General features: G+C 41.6%; 2 protein-coding genes across 2 annotated transcripts; one reads left to right on the top strand and one right to left on the bottom strand.

Annotated features, from left to right (window-relative positions):
• Positions 1 to 484: 484 nt before the first annotated feature.
• pter (phosphotriesterase related) lies at positions 485 to 10,001 on the top strand. Its single transcript, XM_079568597.1, has 5 exons — positions 485 to 577; positions 3,428 to 3,881; positions 5,996 to 6,261; positions 9,077 to 9,217; positions 9,635 to 10,001. The coding sequence occupies exons 2-5, from the start codon at positions 3,450 to 3,452 to the stop codon at positions 9,843 to 9,845; spliced, it is 1,050 nt and encodes a 349-aa protein (XP_079424723.1). The 5' UTR covers positions 485 to 577; positions 3,428 to 3,449; the 3' UTR covers positions 9,846 to 10,001.
• Positions 10,002 to 10,986: 985 nt separating this feature from the next.
• On the bottom strand, positions 10,987 to 13,788 carry c1ql3b (complement component 1, q subcomponent-like 3b). Its single transcript, XM_079568635.1, has 3 exons — positions 12,956 to 13,788; positions 11,187 to 12,632; positions 10,987 to 11,139 (listed from the first exon to the last, which is right to left on the bottom strand). Exons 1-2 carry the CDS (start codon positions 13,568 to 13,570, stop codon positions 12,453 to 12,455), a joined length of 795 nt encoding a protein of 264 aa, XP_079424761.1. The 5' UTR covers positions 13,571 to 13,788; the 3' UTR covers positions 10,987 to 11,139; positions 11,187 to 12,452.
• Between the last annotated feature and the right edge of the window lie 776 nt (positions 13,789 to 14,564).

Below are 14,564 nucleotides of genomic sequence, written 5' to 3'. Positions count from 1 at the left end.
TTGACATTTGTGTAAGCCTGTACTGATGTAAATTTGGATAAGTGTGATATGTGAATACAAGTTCTAGGGCTGGGGGTTGTTAATCGATGCTACTATGGTATATATGAAAAAGCTTGGGTACTACTGGTATTAAAAAAAAGTATTGAAAACAGGCACTGAATACACTTTTACTTTTTGACGGCTGTTCAGTCCAGGGACAGCATTAAAGAAAGTCACTTGGTTGTTTCAGCTCAACTAAATGATACAAATTGAGAAGAAATAGCCCTTTATGGATAGACAAATATTTTGGTAAAACAAATTTACATGTTTCAGTACACCCTGAAAAATGCACTTTTGTCATTATTATTATTTTCTATTATTTATAAATGTATGTGTGAATAAACCATAGACTGTAGAAAAAAAATAAACACTGACAATGACTTTGCTAGACATCCCAGTCTTAAAAACTACAATCCCACAATCCGCGTGTGAGCGGTGCTTGGCACGTGACTTCTGCTAATGCGTAATCTGAAAGTGGGCGGAGTTAATGCTGTTTATGGTGCTGCTGAACGTGGACCGAGAAGAACAACGACACCAGGTCTGCAGTAACTTTACACTTTTCATTCATATACTGCTCTTAATAGTAAAATGTGCCTTTGCGATTGTTGGTGCGAAGTGGTTCAAGTTTGAGTGTAACTATGAATGCAGTCCTGTCCACTATTTGAGATCTCGCAAATCATTGCACTTTGGCATTGCAGCTTCGTGGCCAGTCGTTGTATTTCAGTGCTGCCAAACTCATCCTGGGACATAGGCCGAAATTCCGCGGTTGTGGCCCATGGGCAAAAACTTTGTTTATAATGTTGTAATAAAGGTGTTATAAGATGTTATAAAGTCTGAAATAAACTTCTGGAAATCTTTACATTTTTATTTTCATTTTCATTTCATTCAGCACAAGAACAGCATCAAACACTTACTTGGTTTCTGAGTTGGAAACCTTAGGGTTGGGTTTATGATTATGATACATTGTGGCCCAAAGGTCTTGTTTTGTTGCCAATATTAAAGGGACTATACAGAGTTTAAAAATGTTAAAATTAAGTATTTTCCTCCCCTACATGTTCCAACAATGTCCTAATGTGTAGAATGAGCTCAGACCTGTTCACCACAACTGCCTCTAAACCCTGCACTGTCACTCAAAAAGGTGTTAATTCGGGTCCGAAGTGCTGTCATGCTGTCGTGCTGCAGTTACATATATGACCTGAGGTGGCAGTAGTGCGTATAAAATGGCTATCTTGTATCTAGCCCCTTTAAATAAATCAACTTTGATCAACGAGTCACTAGATTAAGCACCAGTGTATAGACATCTTCTTCTTCTCCTTCTTCTTCTTTTTTTCTTTTAACAATTTTCATATTGAGCTGTTTGCCTTGATTCATTTTAAGAATAGAGTCCTTATTTGATGAAAAGTTGACTTGAAAAGTTTTAAATCACAGTACTAGCTACTACACCACTGGCCTAACCTACTGCAACTACTTACAGTGCCTCTCGTAAGTATTTATACACCTTGGACTTTTGCACATTTTGTCATGTTTACAACCCTAAACATAAAGATTTTATTTTGATTTTTTTACTGAACGTTCACACACAAGTAACCGACAACTGTGAAGTGAAAGCAAAATGATACATGATTCCGTTATTTTTCAAAAAATAGAAAAGTGAAAAGTGGGGCGTGCATAAGTATTCATACAGCATTTTCTGAGTGCATTAAATTGCCTTTATAACATTCCTAATGACTCCAGAATGTTCACACCTTGGCCTAACGGTTAAATAGAGGCCACCTGTGTGTAATATACTCTCAGTATAATTTCAGCTGTTCTTTTAGGCCCTCAGAGCTGTGGTCGGAGTGTATTGGTCACTAAACAACATCATGAAGGTCAAGGAGCACCAGAGAGGTCAGGGATAAAGCTGTGGAGAAGTTTAAAGCAGCATTAAGTTATACAAAGATTTCCCAAGATTTAAACATCTCCCGGAGCAACTGTTCAATCCATCATTAGGAAATGGAAAGAGTAAAGCACCACTGCAGACTTACCAAGACATGGCTGTTCACGTGAACTAACAAACTGAACAAGGAGAGCACTGGTAAGAAATGCAACCAAGTGCCCCAAGATAACTCTGGAGGAGCTGTGAAGTCCTGCCGCTGAGCTGGGGGAATCTGGACATGGGACAACTATAAGTCGTACTCTACACAAATCTGGCCTTCATGGACGAGTGGAAGAAGAAAGCTGTTATTGAAAGGAGGCCATAAGAAATCCCGTTTGAAGTTTGCTAGAAGTCATATGGAGGACACAGCTCCATGTGGAAGAAGGAGCTTTGGTCAGATGACACAAAAATTGAACTTTTTGGCCCAAATGCAAAACGTTATGTATGGAGCAAACCTAACACTGCTCATCGTCCTGAGTGCACCATCCCCAGTGTCAAATATACGGGGGGGAGCATCATGATGTGGGGCTGCTTTTCCTCAGCGGGGACAGGGGAGACTGTAAGAATAGTTGTGAAGATGGATGGAGCCAAATACAGAGACATTTTGGAGGAAAACCTGCTGGAGTCAGCAAGAGAACTGAGGCTGGGGCGGAGATTCACCTTCCAGCAGGACAATGACCCTAAACACAAAGATAAATCTACAATGGAATGATTCAATAAAAACATATTAATGTGTTAGAATGGCCCAGTCAAAGTCCTGACCTAAATCCTATTGAAAATCTGTGGAATAATCTGAAAACTGCTGTTCACAAACGCTCTCCTTCTGATGTGACAGAGCTTGAGTTGTTTTGTAAAGATGGATGGGCTAAAATATCAGTCTCTACATGTGCAAATCTTGTAGAGTCAGACCCCAAAAGACTTGTACTGTTATAACAGCAAAAGGGGGTTCCACAAAGTATTCATTCATGCTGTATGAATACTTATGCAAGCCCCACTTTTCACTTTTCTATTTTTTGAAAAATAACAGAATCATGTATCTTTTTACTTTCACTTCACAGTTGTCTGTTACTTGTGTGTGAATGTTCAGTAAAAAAATCAAAATAAAATCTTTATGTTTAGGGTTGTAAACATGACAAAATGTGCAAAAGTTCAAGGTGTATGAATACTTTCGAGAGGCACTGTATTTACTCTACAGTTCTCTGGTTATTACCAAATAAAAATGGCAGGCCGTTTTATTTATAAAGCATTTTTCACGCAAAAAATGCTGCTCATTGTGCCTTTTGACAAACATAAATAGATGCAATATTTACCGTAAAACAACAGTAAAAAAACATCCTTAGCCGATTCTAATCAGATTATACAAAATAAAAGCAAATAAATCATTTCAGCTGCGAAACGCCCCTGAAGTCTATTCTCTGAGCGACAAGAATACCTAACACAATTGCAGCCTTCTCTCTATCTCCTCTATTTCAGACGAGCATCCTGAACAGCCAGCATGTCTAGTCTAAGTGGTAAAGTGCAGACCGTCCTGGGCCTGGTGGATCCAGACCAGCTGGGGCGCACCATGACCCATGAGCACCTCACCATGTCTTTCGAGTGCTGCTACTTCCCCCCCGCCCCGGGAGACGAGGCGGTGGCAGCGAGTCCCTTTCAAATGCAGCACATGCACTGGCTCAGGCAAAACCCCTACAGCTGCCACGAGAACCTATTCCTCCAGCAAGAGACCGACGCCGTGCGGGAGGAGCTGCTCATCTACAAACAAGCAGGAGGGGGCGCTATTGTGGAGAACACAACCACAGGGATAGACCGAGACCTGCCCACCCTCAAACAGCTGGCTCAGGACACAGGGGTGCATGTCATCGCTGGAGCCGGGTACTATGTGGACTGCACTCACTCAGAGGCTACTAAGAGGATGACCGTGGAGCAGGTGGGGTTCAAGTCATAAAGGTCCTATTATCTTAAACATCATTGACTCTTTCGAGCTTCACTTTCAGAGGTGCATACTTGACTTAACACATAGTTCCCAGGTGTGAATAAAGTTTGCACAAGCCTAATTAACGAAAGCCAACATCTAGAACTTGTAAGACATTGGTGATGATACACAGTGTTAATTAGCTCTTAAAGTGGAAGCTGTATCTCTGGTGGGACGGAAAGGTGTAGCCACATTAGCTTAGCACCACCAAGTATTAATAAAGACTGCAGTGTAGCGCTTTGAGGAACTTGGTAATACAGACTTGCAGAGCGCGTTACAAGTGTAAGCCATTATCATCATTATTATTAAGTCAAGTCAAGTCCTCAAATAAAGAAATTGTGGGATAGGAATATGTTCATATTAAATTATATACATAATTTATATATCTAATGCACACATCCTGGACATTGTGATCGCGTTGAGTCTGTGAGTTGATCGTATTGCAATATTTATTATATTCAGCTATTGTAATTTGGATTAGTCTATAGGTTTTGCTGCAAAACTCATTGAAAACAATACATTTCCATTCTTTCATCTCAAAATACATCTTGTTTTTCCCACTCACAGCTTTTTTAAATGTTCACGCTGTCTTAACAGACAGAGTGTGTCAATTGTTAGATACTGTTAATTAATTAGTCCAAGGCATTAAGCAGTTTGAGAAAATAAAAATACCATTTGGGAACCCTTCTCTTAGGCGGAAGGTAATACATTACATATCATCGACTGAACTGTGTTGGTTGAGTTGAGAACATTTCTTTACTTAAAGGAACAGGCCACCGTTTTCCCATACTGAGATATGTTCTTACCTGAGACGAGTTGATGCGTACCTGTCTTAGGACAAAAAGTCATATCCCGATATATTTTTTGGTTGAATATCGATATACGATATATATCCCGATATTTTTTCCGCAAAGTGAGAGCTGTGAAATGAAATGTTAAGTCAAAGTCAAAGCCAAATACGAGTAGTTTTATTGAAAACTCTCTTTGAAATGTAAACATAAACACTGTACAACAAAGCTCCATATGATGCACATTTAAATAAATAAAAAAGCATCTTAAATAAAAATAGTCTAGAAAATAAAATAGGGCAGCATTTATATATTAAGAGATAGCAAAATAAAATGCTCAGTTTAAGAATAAGATAAAGATAATTTTTAAAAAATCAGCTTGAGATTACACGTTTCTTTTTGTTAACTTAATAGCTTATCTGAATTCGAACTATCCCGATATACACGATGTGATCTAACTCCATATCTCATTTAAAAATATATCGATATATCTTAAATATGGATATGTCGCCCAGCCCCTAACCTGTCAGGTACCAGTCACGCAAAAAGAGCGAACATGTTGTTAGCATTTAGCCTCTACTCCTCCTCTCCTCTATGGGGCCAAATAGGGGTGAAGTAAGAAGCGACCAAGCTCTTCCACGTTTCCCCTATTTAAATATGATTACATGAGTAGTTACACGATCCAAGTATAGTCACACAAAATTAAACATGTCGATTTTTTAAGTGAATAAAAAGGGGTACTATTTTGTAAGGCGTAATAACACCTTAGGAGCACTTTGACGTCCGTGCAGTAATGTCGAACGTGGACGAGCTTGGTCGCTTCTAACTTCACCTCCATGCCCCATAGAGGAGCGACTAGACGCTAAATGCTAACAACATGTTTGGTCTTTTTGCGTGACTGAGCGCACGTGTAAAGACCAAAGAGATACATATCAACTCGTCTAAGCTCAGGTAAGAACATATCTCAGTATGGAAAAACGATGGCCTATTCCTTTAATTCTCTACTACACGGATAATCCCTGAACGAATGAGATCCTTCACAACCATATTCACATATTGCCACTTGCCGACACTACAGCTTTGTTAACGTATTTGTCCTCTCTAATACACCTAAACATCTTATAATTAGAACATGCTTGTACAGGCTGTAATGGATTGCGATGTTCTTGTGCATCATTGAAGTAGGAACGTCAAACCAATCAGAACTGAATTAATCACTTTACACGCATTCAATTGACCCTTAAATAATAATAATACATTTCTTGTCACTTTTCACCACAGCTCACGGACGTCATTGTGAGCGAAGTGTTGCACGGAGCGGACGGGACTGACATCCGCTGCGGCGTGATCGGGGAGATCGGCACGGGCTGGCCCATCACCGACAGCGAGAAGAGGGTCCTGAGAGCCACGGCCCACGCCCAGACGCGACTGGGCTGCCCCGTCATCATTCACCCCGGACGAAACCCCGCTGCCCCCGGAGAGGTGGTCCGCATCCTGCAAGAGGCCGGCGGGGATATCGGCAAAACGGTTATGTCGCATCTGGACAGGTAAAGAAGGTCCTGGCAAAATAACATAATCTGCAATTATATAATACAGCTCACAAAGGAGACAAAGTCGGAGACCCCGATGTAATGATACACATAAGCCAAGTCCCGCCGTTTGACTATACATTTCAGTCAGAGTTTGCTAAAGCTTATGGGAGACAATAGAAACAGCTTAAATCAATCCGTTGTAATGAGGCCCACCCCTGATACACCCATTTATTGACATATCCTCATCATTAAAATGTCCATACTGGTGCAACTCATTTATTTATTCAGTCTGATCTTGGACACTTCTAGTTTTAGATAAGCTGCAGTGTCAACACAAGGATGCAAAGGCTTAAGAGCAAATGTGTCTGCAATAATACAATAAAACACATTTTCACACAATTTGCTTTGGTTGAATGACAATATCCTTTCTGTTTTTTCTGCAGCTGCACCATGGCTGTTATAGCAGTTTGGTATCTTAATAACGATTCATATGTCAGGGCTTTCAAGTTGTTATCATAGCGTGGTGTGAGCTGAGTGCAAGTGTCTGTAGCTTCTCCGTCTCTTTGCTTCCACTTGGGGGAATAAACCCGGATCAGCAACACAGACCAGATCGGATTGTGAGTGAAGTGAATGGCTAATGCTTTATGCTTTATAGCTAAAAAGAAACACGTTTGTTACAGTAATTGCAGTTCAAAACTCCAACTTTAGGGTTTTTTCAGTGTGAGATATACCGAGGTGTGAGTGTGTGATGGAGGTGGAAAAAAAACTTGAGAACCTGTGAAGCATTTTCAACAACATCAAAGTCTAGCAATAAGTGTTCAGTCTGGCTTTCCTACCACAGTCCGAAGGTCCAAGTGACAAGGTTAATGTTTAAATTACCCTGGGCTAACTTGTCCCTGATCCGTAGCAGTTTCCTGTGTTTAGGTGTCAGTCCTGTTATAAAGTGGACACTCGACTGGCCCCTGCTTCTGTCAGCTGGGACTGTGTCCAGGCCCCAATGACCTCCATGAGGCTTAGTGCTGAAGATAGATGGAGTGATGGTTGATGGATGGCTTTATTACGGCACAGATGACCCTTGTATTTTTTTCACTGGCCCATTGATAGGACACTCACTGCATCAAACTGTCAATACAAGTGCATCTCAGACAATCAAGCATTGGAGCACAGTAATGAAGTGTTCTGCTTCATCTCAGGGGCTGTAGCTCTGTTTGGCTTATATTATGTTGTGACTGCTGCTTATCAACTGTTACTGCAAATGCTCACCACTGGGAGGTCACGATTTGTTCATTGTTTTATTGTTCTCTTCAGTGAATGAAGTCTACACATATGGGGTCCTTAAGGGTAATGAAAAAAATGACAAAAATCTGGTGAGGAGAAACTTGTGTTTAACGGTGAAGCTCAAGAAATATGGTAAAATCAACTTACCCTGGTTCATTTGAGTCCACAACACTGGCGGTTTGAGCCACGTATAAAAAAAAAAAAAAAAATTCTGTTAGAAATATGTGTAGCAGTACTTTTTAGCAGCTCATCAAACAGAAAGTGAATGATATGCTACACATTTACAAAACTGAAAAAAATGTGTTTTTAACTATTTCAAATTGAATTTCACGGTTGTAGCGTCTTTGCTGTACCTGAGTTTTCTATGAGAGTCTTTATACATAGAGGGCCAGATCTTGTGACTGGTGCAGGTTTTGCGCTCAAGGCTGCGCCACTAGGGAGAGGGTGTTACTTAAGAAAAAGAGGCCGACTGAGGCGCGGTTCATTACGAGCAGCACTCGGAGCGCTACTCTTCTAAGGCAACCTTCACATTATGTTCCTCTTTACATCGCGCTACCTTGTCTTCTTCCTTAGAATCGACGTCAAATTGAAAACAAAAGTGAAATTGCCTTGAAAAGTCTTTGATACAGTAGATCAACACGCGCACCCCTAACACCAAAACAACAACAGTTTTCCATAAATAAACCAGACATGCCTTCAAGTGCCACAACACCACGTCTGATCTGCGTTTTAAGGTGACATTTCCATCGTGTGTCAGTCTTGTGTGTCAGTTTTTTTTCCAATTCAGCCGCTCCAAAAATCCTGCAGCTGTAGCGCAAATAATCCAATACTCTACAGTTTTCTTGCAACTACTGCATCACTCTGCAACTCCTCCTATGACAGTTTCTGATCAATTAAATCCTGTACATTTCTTAACTTTGCGCATTCGAACGGTGTCCAACGCCGAGGCTGCCTCTCTTTCCCCGCCCGCTCATCTTGGATCTGCAGCGAGTGGCTGCAGCAGCGGAGGAACAGTTTTATTTATTTAATCTTTATTAAACATTGCGCGCTGCATCATGCATGTTACGCGTTTACAGGAGAACCCCCCCCCTCGCAAACCACCGCCTTCCGCAGGTCTGGGGAAAGCATGGGGAGGGGGCAGCACCACAACATGGCAATGCGAGTCTGTCCCCCCCTCCTGTCCTGCCCACTTTTTGCGCCAGGTATGACACTGAAGATTGCAAGGAGCGCCACCCGTCTGCGTACTCGTCTTCTCTACAGCCTGCGCTATGAACCACAAGATCTGGCCCAGAGTCTTTATACATACTATTCTACTGTAATTTGCACGATCATATCAGTTTGGCTTATGCTAGGTTAGATTTGTAACTTTTATCTCTAAAATGTGAAATAATCATCGCTGAAAAGACCTCTTAATCCAGTAGTACGTAGGTCTCAGTAGAGTTTCCAAAAGCCCCACCTGCACCTCAATATACCTCATCTCTGAAGTCAAAAACAGATAGATTCACGTTATAAAGTACGATCAACTGAGACAGCTGAATCTTCACTTGTGCAGAACAATATTCGACAACGGGGAGCTGCTGGAGTTTGCTAAGCTGGGGAGCTACCTGGAGTACGATCTGTTTGGGACAGAGATGCTGAACTACCCGTACAACACGGACGTGGACATGCCCAGCGACAGCCAGCGAGTGAAAGTGTGAGTATTAGCACTGTATATACACAGGCATACAGTGACGTGCCCCCTCAGTCAAAGATCAAAATATTTTCAATTCAGTCATCATCAATAACTGGGTCTTATACATTATGTCAGGGTCGTGAAGCCCCCTGTGGGAAGATGAGTGTGCCCTTCAGTTTTTAATAGAAACTCTGAGGCATTTATCTCCCAAAACAGTATGAAATGAGTGATGAATGCCATAATTCACCTCAGACATGTTGTGGAGACAGATTTTAGGGGCTGACTGGCATTTGCAGGCTATTCATCAGCTTAAGGTGCGAGCTGGTGCACCATTAAACAATACAAAATCAGCGGGGCACTGTGTATGATATAAATAAATAAAGAAAACGATTTGCATAACTATCAAAATTATAGATATTGCCTGCGATTTGTGTTTAGTTTGTCGTTCCTGGTGAAGGAGGGCTACGAAGACAAGATCCTGGTCGCTCATGACATTCACACCAAGAACCGGCTCACGAAGTTCGGGGGTCACGGCTACTCGCACATCCTGAAAAACATCGTGCCGAAGATGTTAACCAGAGGCATCAGTCAGCGCCAAGTGGACAAGATCCTGCTGGACAACCCGAAGCGCTGGCTCACCTTCAAATGAACAGTTCATAAAAATGTGCCTTCGAACAACCAAATGAGGTAAAATGAAGAATGAACGCTTGAATCTTAAACAGGGTTTCCGAGGGGCAGTAAGAGTCTTTTAAGAGATTAATTGAAAGTGCTAAAATGATGTTACAAAACACATTCTGTTGCATGTTTTGTTAAAAAAAAAATGTTGTCAGCTTTACACTTTTTTTCGGAAAAGTTACAAATCTTAAGGCATAATAATAAATGTATATATTTGGGCATCAGAAAGGCATTTAAAGCATTAAATTGAACTTGCTGCTACCTGCATAAGCCCTGTTAAAATACTGAAATACTAGGTCTATGAAATGAAGTCTTAAATTCAATTGAATTAAAACCGGATTTGGGGTCTGGCACCATGAAGTAATTTTCAGAAACCTCTTGTGTGACTGTTTGTTTAGGTCATATTACATACAGTGAAGTCAATAGTTTGATCCTTTTCAGATATTTTTAATTTGATATAAAGAAGAAATAAAGAACTTAGGACTGGGCAATTAATGAAAATTTAATCGAAAATCACAATCTCGATTTTGGTCAATTTCAATAATCGTCACAGGAGTTTATAATCGTCAGGTTTAGAGCACCTAGTTTTGGAGTTTGGACGAGACAATGGAAGACTTTTGTGTGTTAAATGATACTGGAGGAAAACATTTGTTAAGTTAATGAATCAGCAACATGTATTTATTTTAATTATGAAAAATAAAATTGAATTGAAAATTGAAATCGATAAATATGACAGACAAAAGAAGAGATTGTGATTCATTAAGAAAATTTATTAAATTAAGTTAAATTTAAGGGAAAAAGTTTTATATCTGAATTACAATATCACGTTTTTTAACCAAACTATATTTTGTTTGATATTAGATGAGAATTTCACCAGTGCTTTGAGACCATTTACCATGTTAGCAGGTTAATAATAATATTGTGGAACCTTGTATTTGAAATATTTTGATACAGGCATCATTTTAAGAAAATAAGAAAATAGAAACAACACTTTGGAATCCTCAAATGGTTGTAACTAGCCCTCTGATTGGCTGTAGACAGAATCAGTCACACGGAAAGATGCAGCAGTGTTATTCAGAGTGGAATGAAACAAAGTAGTTTGGGCCACTGTTATTATTTATAAGGGAAACTTAGTTTCTGGCTCCTGGAAGCATAAAAGTTAGTTTGCACTGCCCTCGTCATCATTCACTCTGTGCACAGACAATTCTGTGACTAAAAAAGGCTTTTCCACAGTATTATAATACACTACATAGTGTATATATAATACACTGCATAGTATTATAATACACTACACAGTGTATATATAATACACTACATACAGTCAGAAAGCTACATGTTGATTCTTACCCACTAGTTGAACATCACAGATACATTTGGCACTTTCAAAGTCATGCTTTCTTTCTTCTGTTAAACTTTTGTGCGTCACATGTGCCGACACTGAAGTGGAAAAATGAGCCTGTTTGTGATCAGTATGCAACGCTGCTCTTAACGCGGCGCAGCGGCTGTGCTGTTAGATGAGTTGTCCCGTTGCCCCACAGTGGGAGTCTGGGTGTCTACGGGAGCCCGAGTGGTCCAAATGAAGGACAAGCTCTCCTCTCATCTGGGGAACAGGTGGCCTCACAGGGTGACATCTCCACATGATCTATGGCGCCATCACCACGCCAGACTGCACAATACATAACTTTGATTCATTTCCGGAGAAAAAGATAGACAAGACATTTTCGATTTACATATATTTGACATTTTTGAAGCGTGTCTGGTGTACAGTGGTGAGTTTGGTCAGCCATATTGGAGTGGTGAGTAACCAGCAGAACACTCTGCAGACCAACTGTTGTACAAAGAGTGACAAGAAGTTACAATATTGTTAGTCACAGTTAGGGCTACACAATACTCGGCTGCAATCTAAGCCGATATCACATACAACTGAAGATGTCTCAATATTATTACCTGAAGATTGTCAACAGCCCAAAATCAAAACTGTTTAATTACCAAGTAAAATATATATTTGCAAAATCTTTACCTGACGATTAGTATTAGCATTTATAATATATCAATACCACATTTAACAAAGCAGCTACGACATGAACGTGTTTTTGTAATATTGTGCAGCCCTAATCACAGTGTTTATATATAATGGCCTTTCATGTGATTTCTGGTGAACGTACTGGAATCTTTTTTCTTTCTTTTTTCTTTTTTTGTATTGTCAACAATCATGCACTGATAGATCTGATAACATTCACTCTTAATGCAACAACATTTGACTATTTGGGCGAATAAAGCACAGTTATGGACAACCACATTGCAAATGGACTGGTGACTTTGTGAATATACTTTCAGCTCTCTTACTGAGTGCTACAGGTCAATACACTCTTATACTTAATATGCTAACTCCACTTCATGTGACACAATGGTTTTGATCAGACGTTGGTTTAAGTCCTTTAAGCAGCTAATTAGAATTTATGAAGTCTGAAGTCTTTTCGCAGCACGTGAACTCATCTTTCTCTTAAATGATTTGACCCCCCACCTACATTATAATCCAAATGAAGTGGGTATTTAAAGCAAAAAAAACGTCCCGCTCGTCTCAGTCCGCGTACAGCATGAAGCCTGAAAAGGTGCTGTACTTGTTGTTGTTCCCGCCGTGCGCTTTGCCTCCGTCCAGCTTGATGTAAATCTCATCTCCGGGCTCCAGATGTAGAACCACGCTGTTGCTGGCATAGTCGTAGTTTTGGTCCGCGTCCTGGGCGATGGCACTGGCTCTCACCTGTGGACAATTACACATGCAGTTAGTTAGATAGCGGCGTAAATATACTCCTGAGTGTAACTTAATCAGGACCATGGACAGCTCCGCGACGATATCAAGACATTTTTATCTTGTCAAAAATACTACTCAATTACAAGTCGTTAATGTAGGCTAGTCTTTGTTGCAATGTAGTCGTGCGTAAACCTGCGCGTAAAAGATGCACTTGGGGATCTTTACCAAAGACCATTAAATACTAAACCTGCAGAGTCTTAAGTTTTGTTGAAAAACTGAAATGTCTCTTCACTGTGAAGGTTATGCCACGGTTGCACACGTTTGCTTCTTACCTGGTTATTCTTGCACAGATCAGCCCACATGCTGGTGCCATCGCCCCCCCTCATCAGCACGTGATAGATAAAGTAGTAAATCCCCGGTATGGAGCAGGTGAATTTCCCCGTGGCTGGGTCGTAATGATTTCCCAAATTCGTGACCACGTCGTCAAACTTGAGCACCTCGTATCCCTCGTGTTGCTTTTTAAGTCCCGCGTAGAAGGCGATCTTTGGAACGGTGTTGTACGTGGCCGCGCTGATGGCACCGGTCGGTCCGTTGACCCCCGGGGCTCCAGCGCTTCCCGGTGGTCCCGGCTCGCCCTTCTCCCCGGGAGGTCCAGCGGGTCCCTGGGGCCCAGGTTCACCCACCGGACCCCTGGGACCGACCCTCCCCACGCGCCCGGGCTCTCCCTGCGGACCCTGGATGAAGGTGGGCAGCGATTGGACCAAGCGGTTGTCCTTGATGGGACTCGTGGCTTTGGCCGTAGCCGTGGCCGCGGTTCCGTGGGAGTCGCAGACCATTTGACACGAGCCCAGCATCTCGTAGCGCGGTCCGGCCGTGTTGACCATGACCGGGATGAGAACCACCAGGACCAGCACCAGCGCGACGCCACAGACCCCGGTCGCGATCATCTGCGCTCTGCGGACCCGCGGGGATCTCCGGAGGGGGTGGTCGTCCAGCCTGCTTGAAGGGGGTATCTTGGCTCTGAGAAGTGGTCCCTTGTCGCGCCGTAACTTTTGGAGCGAGGACAGCCCTTTAAATGTTTACGCGCAAAAGTCAGCATCCACAACTTTTTACGCGCCACAAGTAACGTCTAAATGCTTCATCTCGGTTTTTCCACGTGCGTAAAAAAACAAACAAAAAAAACAACTCCGGGGTTTGAAAACAATTACAGTTGCACAAAGTGAGTTCGGTTCTTACGCCGTGCCACGGGAGAGAATGGGCTTGAAATTAAGCTTTACTCGTTTCTATGTCTGAGCGCGAGGGGAGGGGGGGTGGAGTGATGGATGGAAGAGACGCGTCTTTTTTCAATCAGGCGCAAACATCGAAAAACACAAACACTGAATAGTAATTTTGATCCTTCAGCATTCAATATCCCGATGCTTTCAGCTTCTGTGTTTTGTGAGAGTTTTAAACGATTTATCTTATTTTGTTTGATAGGCTACAATGTTCCAGCCCATACCAAGTTACCGGCACATTTCAGCACGTACTCCACCACAGCGGTTCTCTAAAGGTCTCACGCATAATTAAGCCCATTACCGACAAAAAAGCTATAGTCCTTTGGCACCTGGTCACACCTCAGTGGCTCCTTGTGTCTAATTTATCATTTGGGCAAAAATCCATAGTGCAAGTTGAACGAGAGGAGGAGTCAGTGGCTGCTGGCAGTGAAGGATGTCTTCCCAATATAGGCTACTGATGAAATGACTAAATACACGATACGGATATAATGGATAATGCTGTGAGATCACCTTATTATTTTCATGCGGAAAAAGAAAAGGGGGGGAAAGAACACATTTCTGAAGTTACTGACTTTGAATTGTTATGTTTTAATAAAAGGAGTTTGATGTGTGAATCTCAAGAGGCCATAATAGCAGATCAAGATGCTGGAAGCAGGAAAGAACGGAA

This window comes from Gobius niger (genome assembly GCF_951799975.1).
Source record: "Gobius niger genome assembly, chromosome: 13".
In the NCBI taxonomy this organism is placed as follows: domain Eukaryota; kingdom Metazoa; phylum Chordata; class Actinopteri; order Gobiiformes; family Gobiidae; genus Gobius; species Gobius niger.
This window is presented reverse-complemented; position numbering and strand designations above follow the sequence as displayed.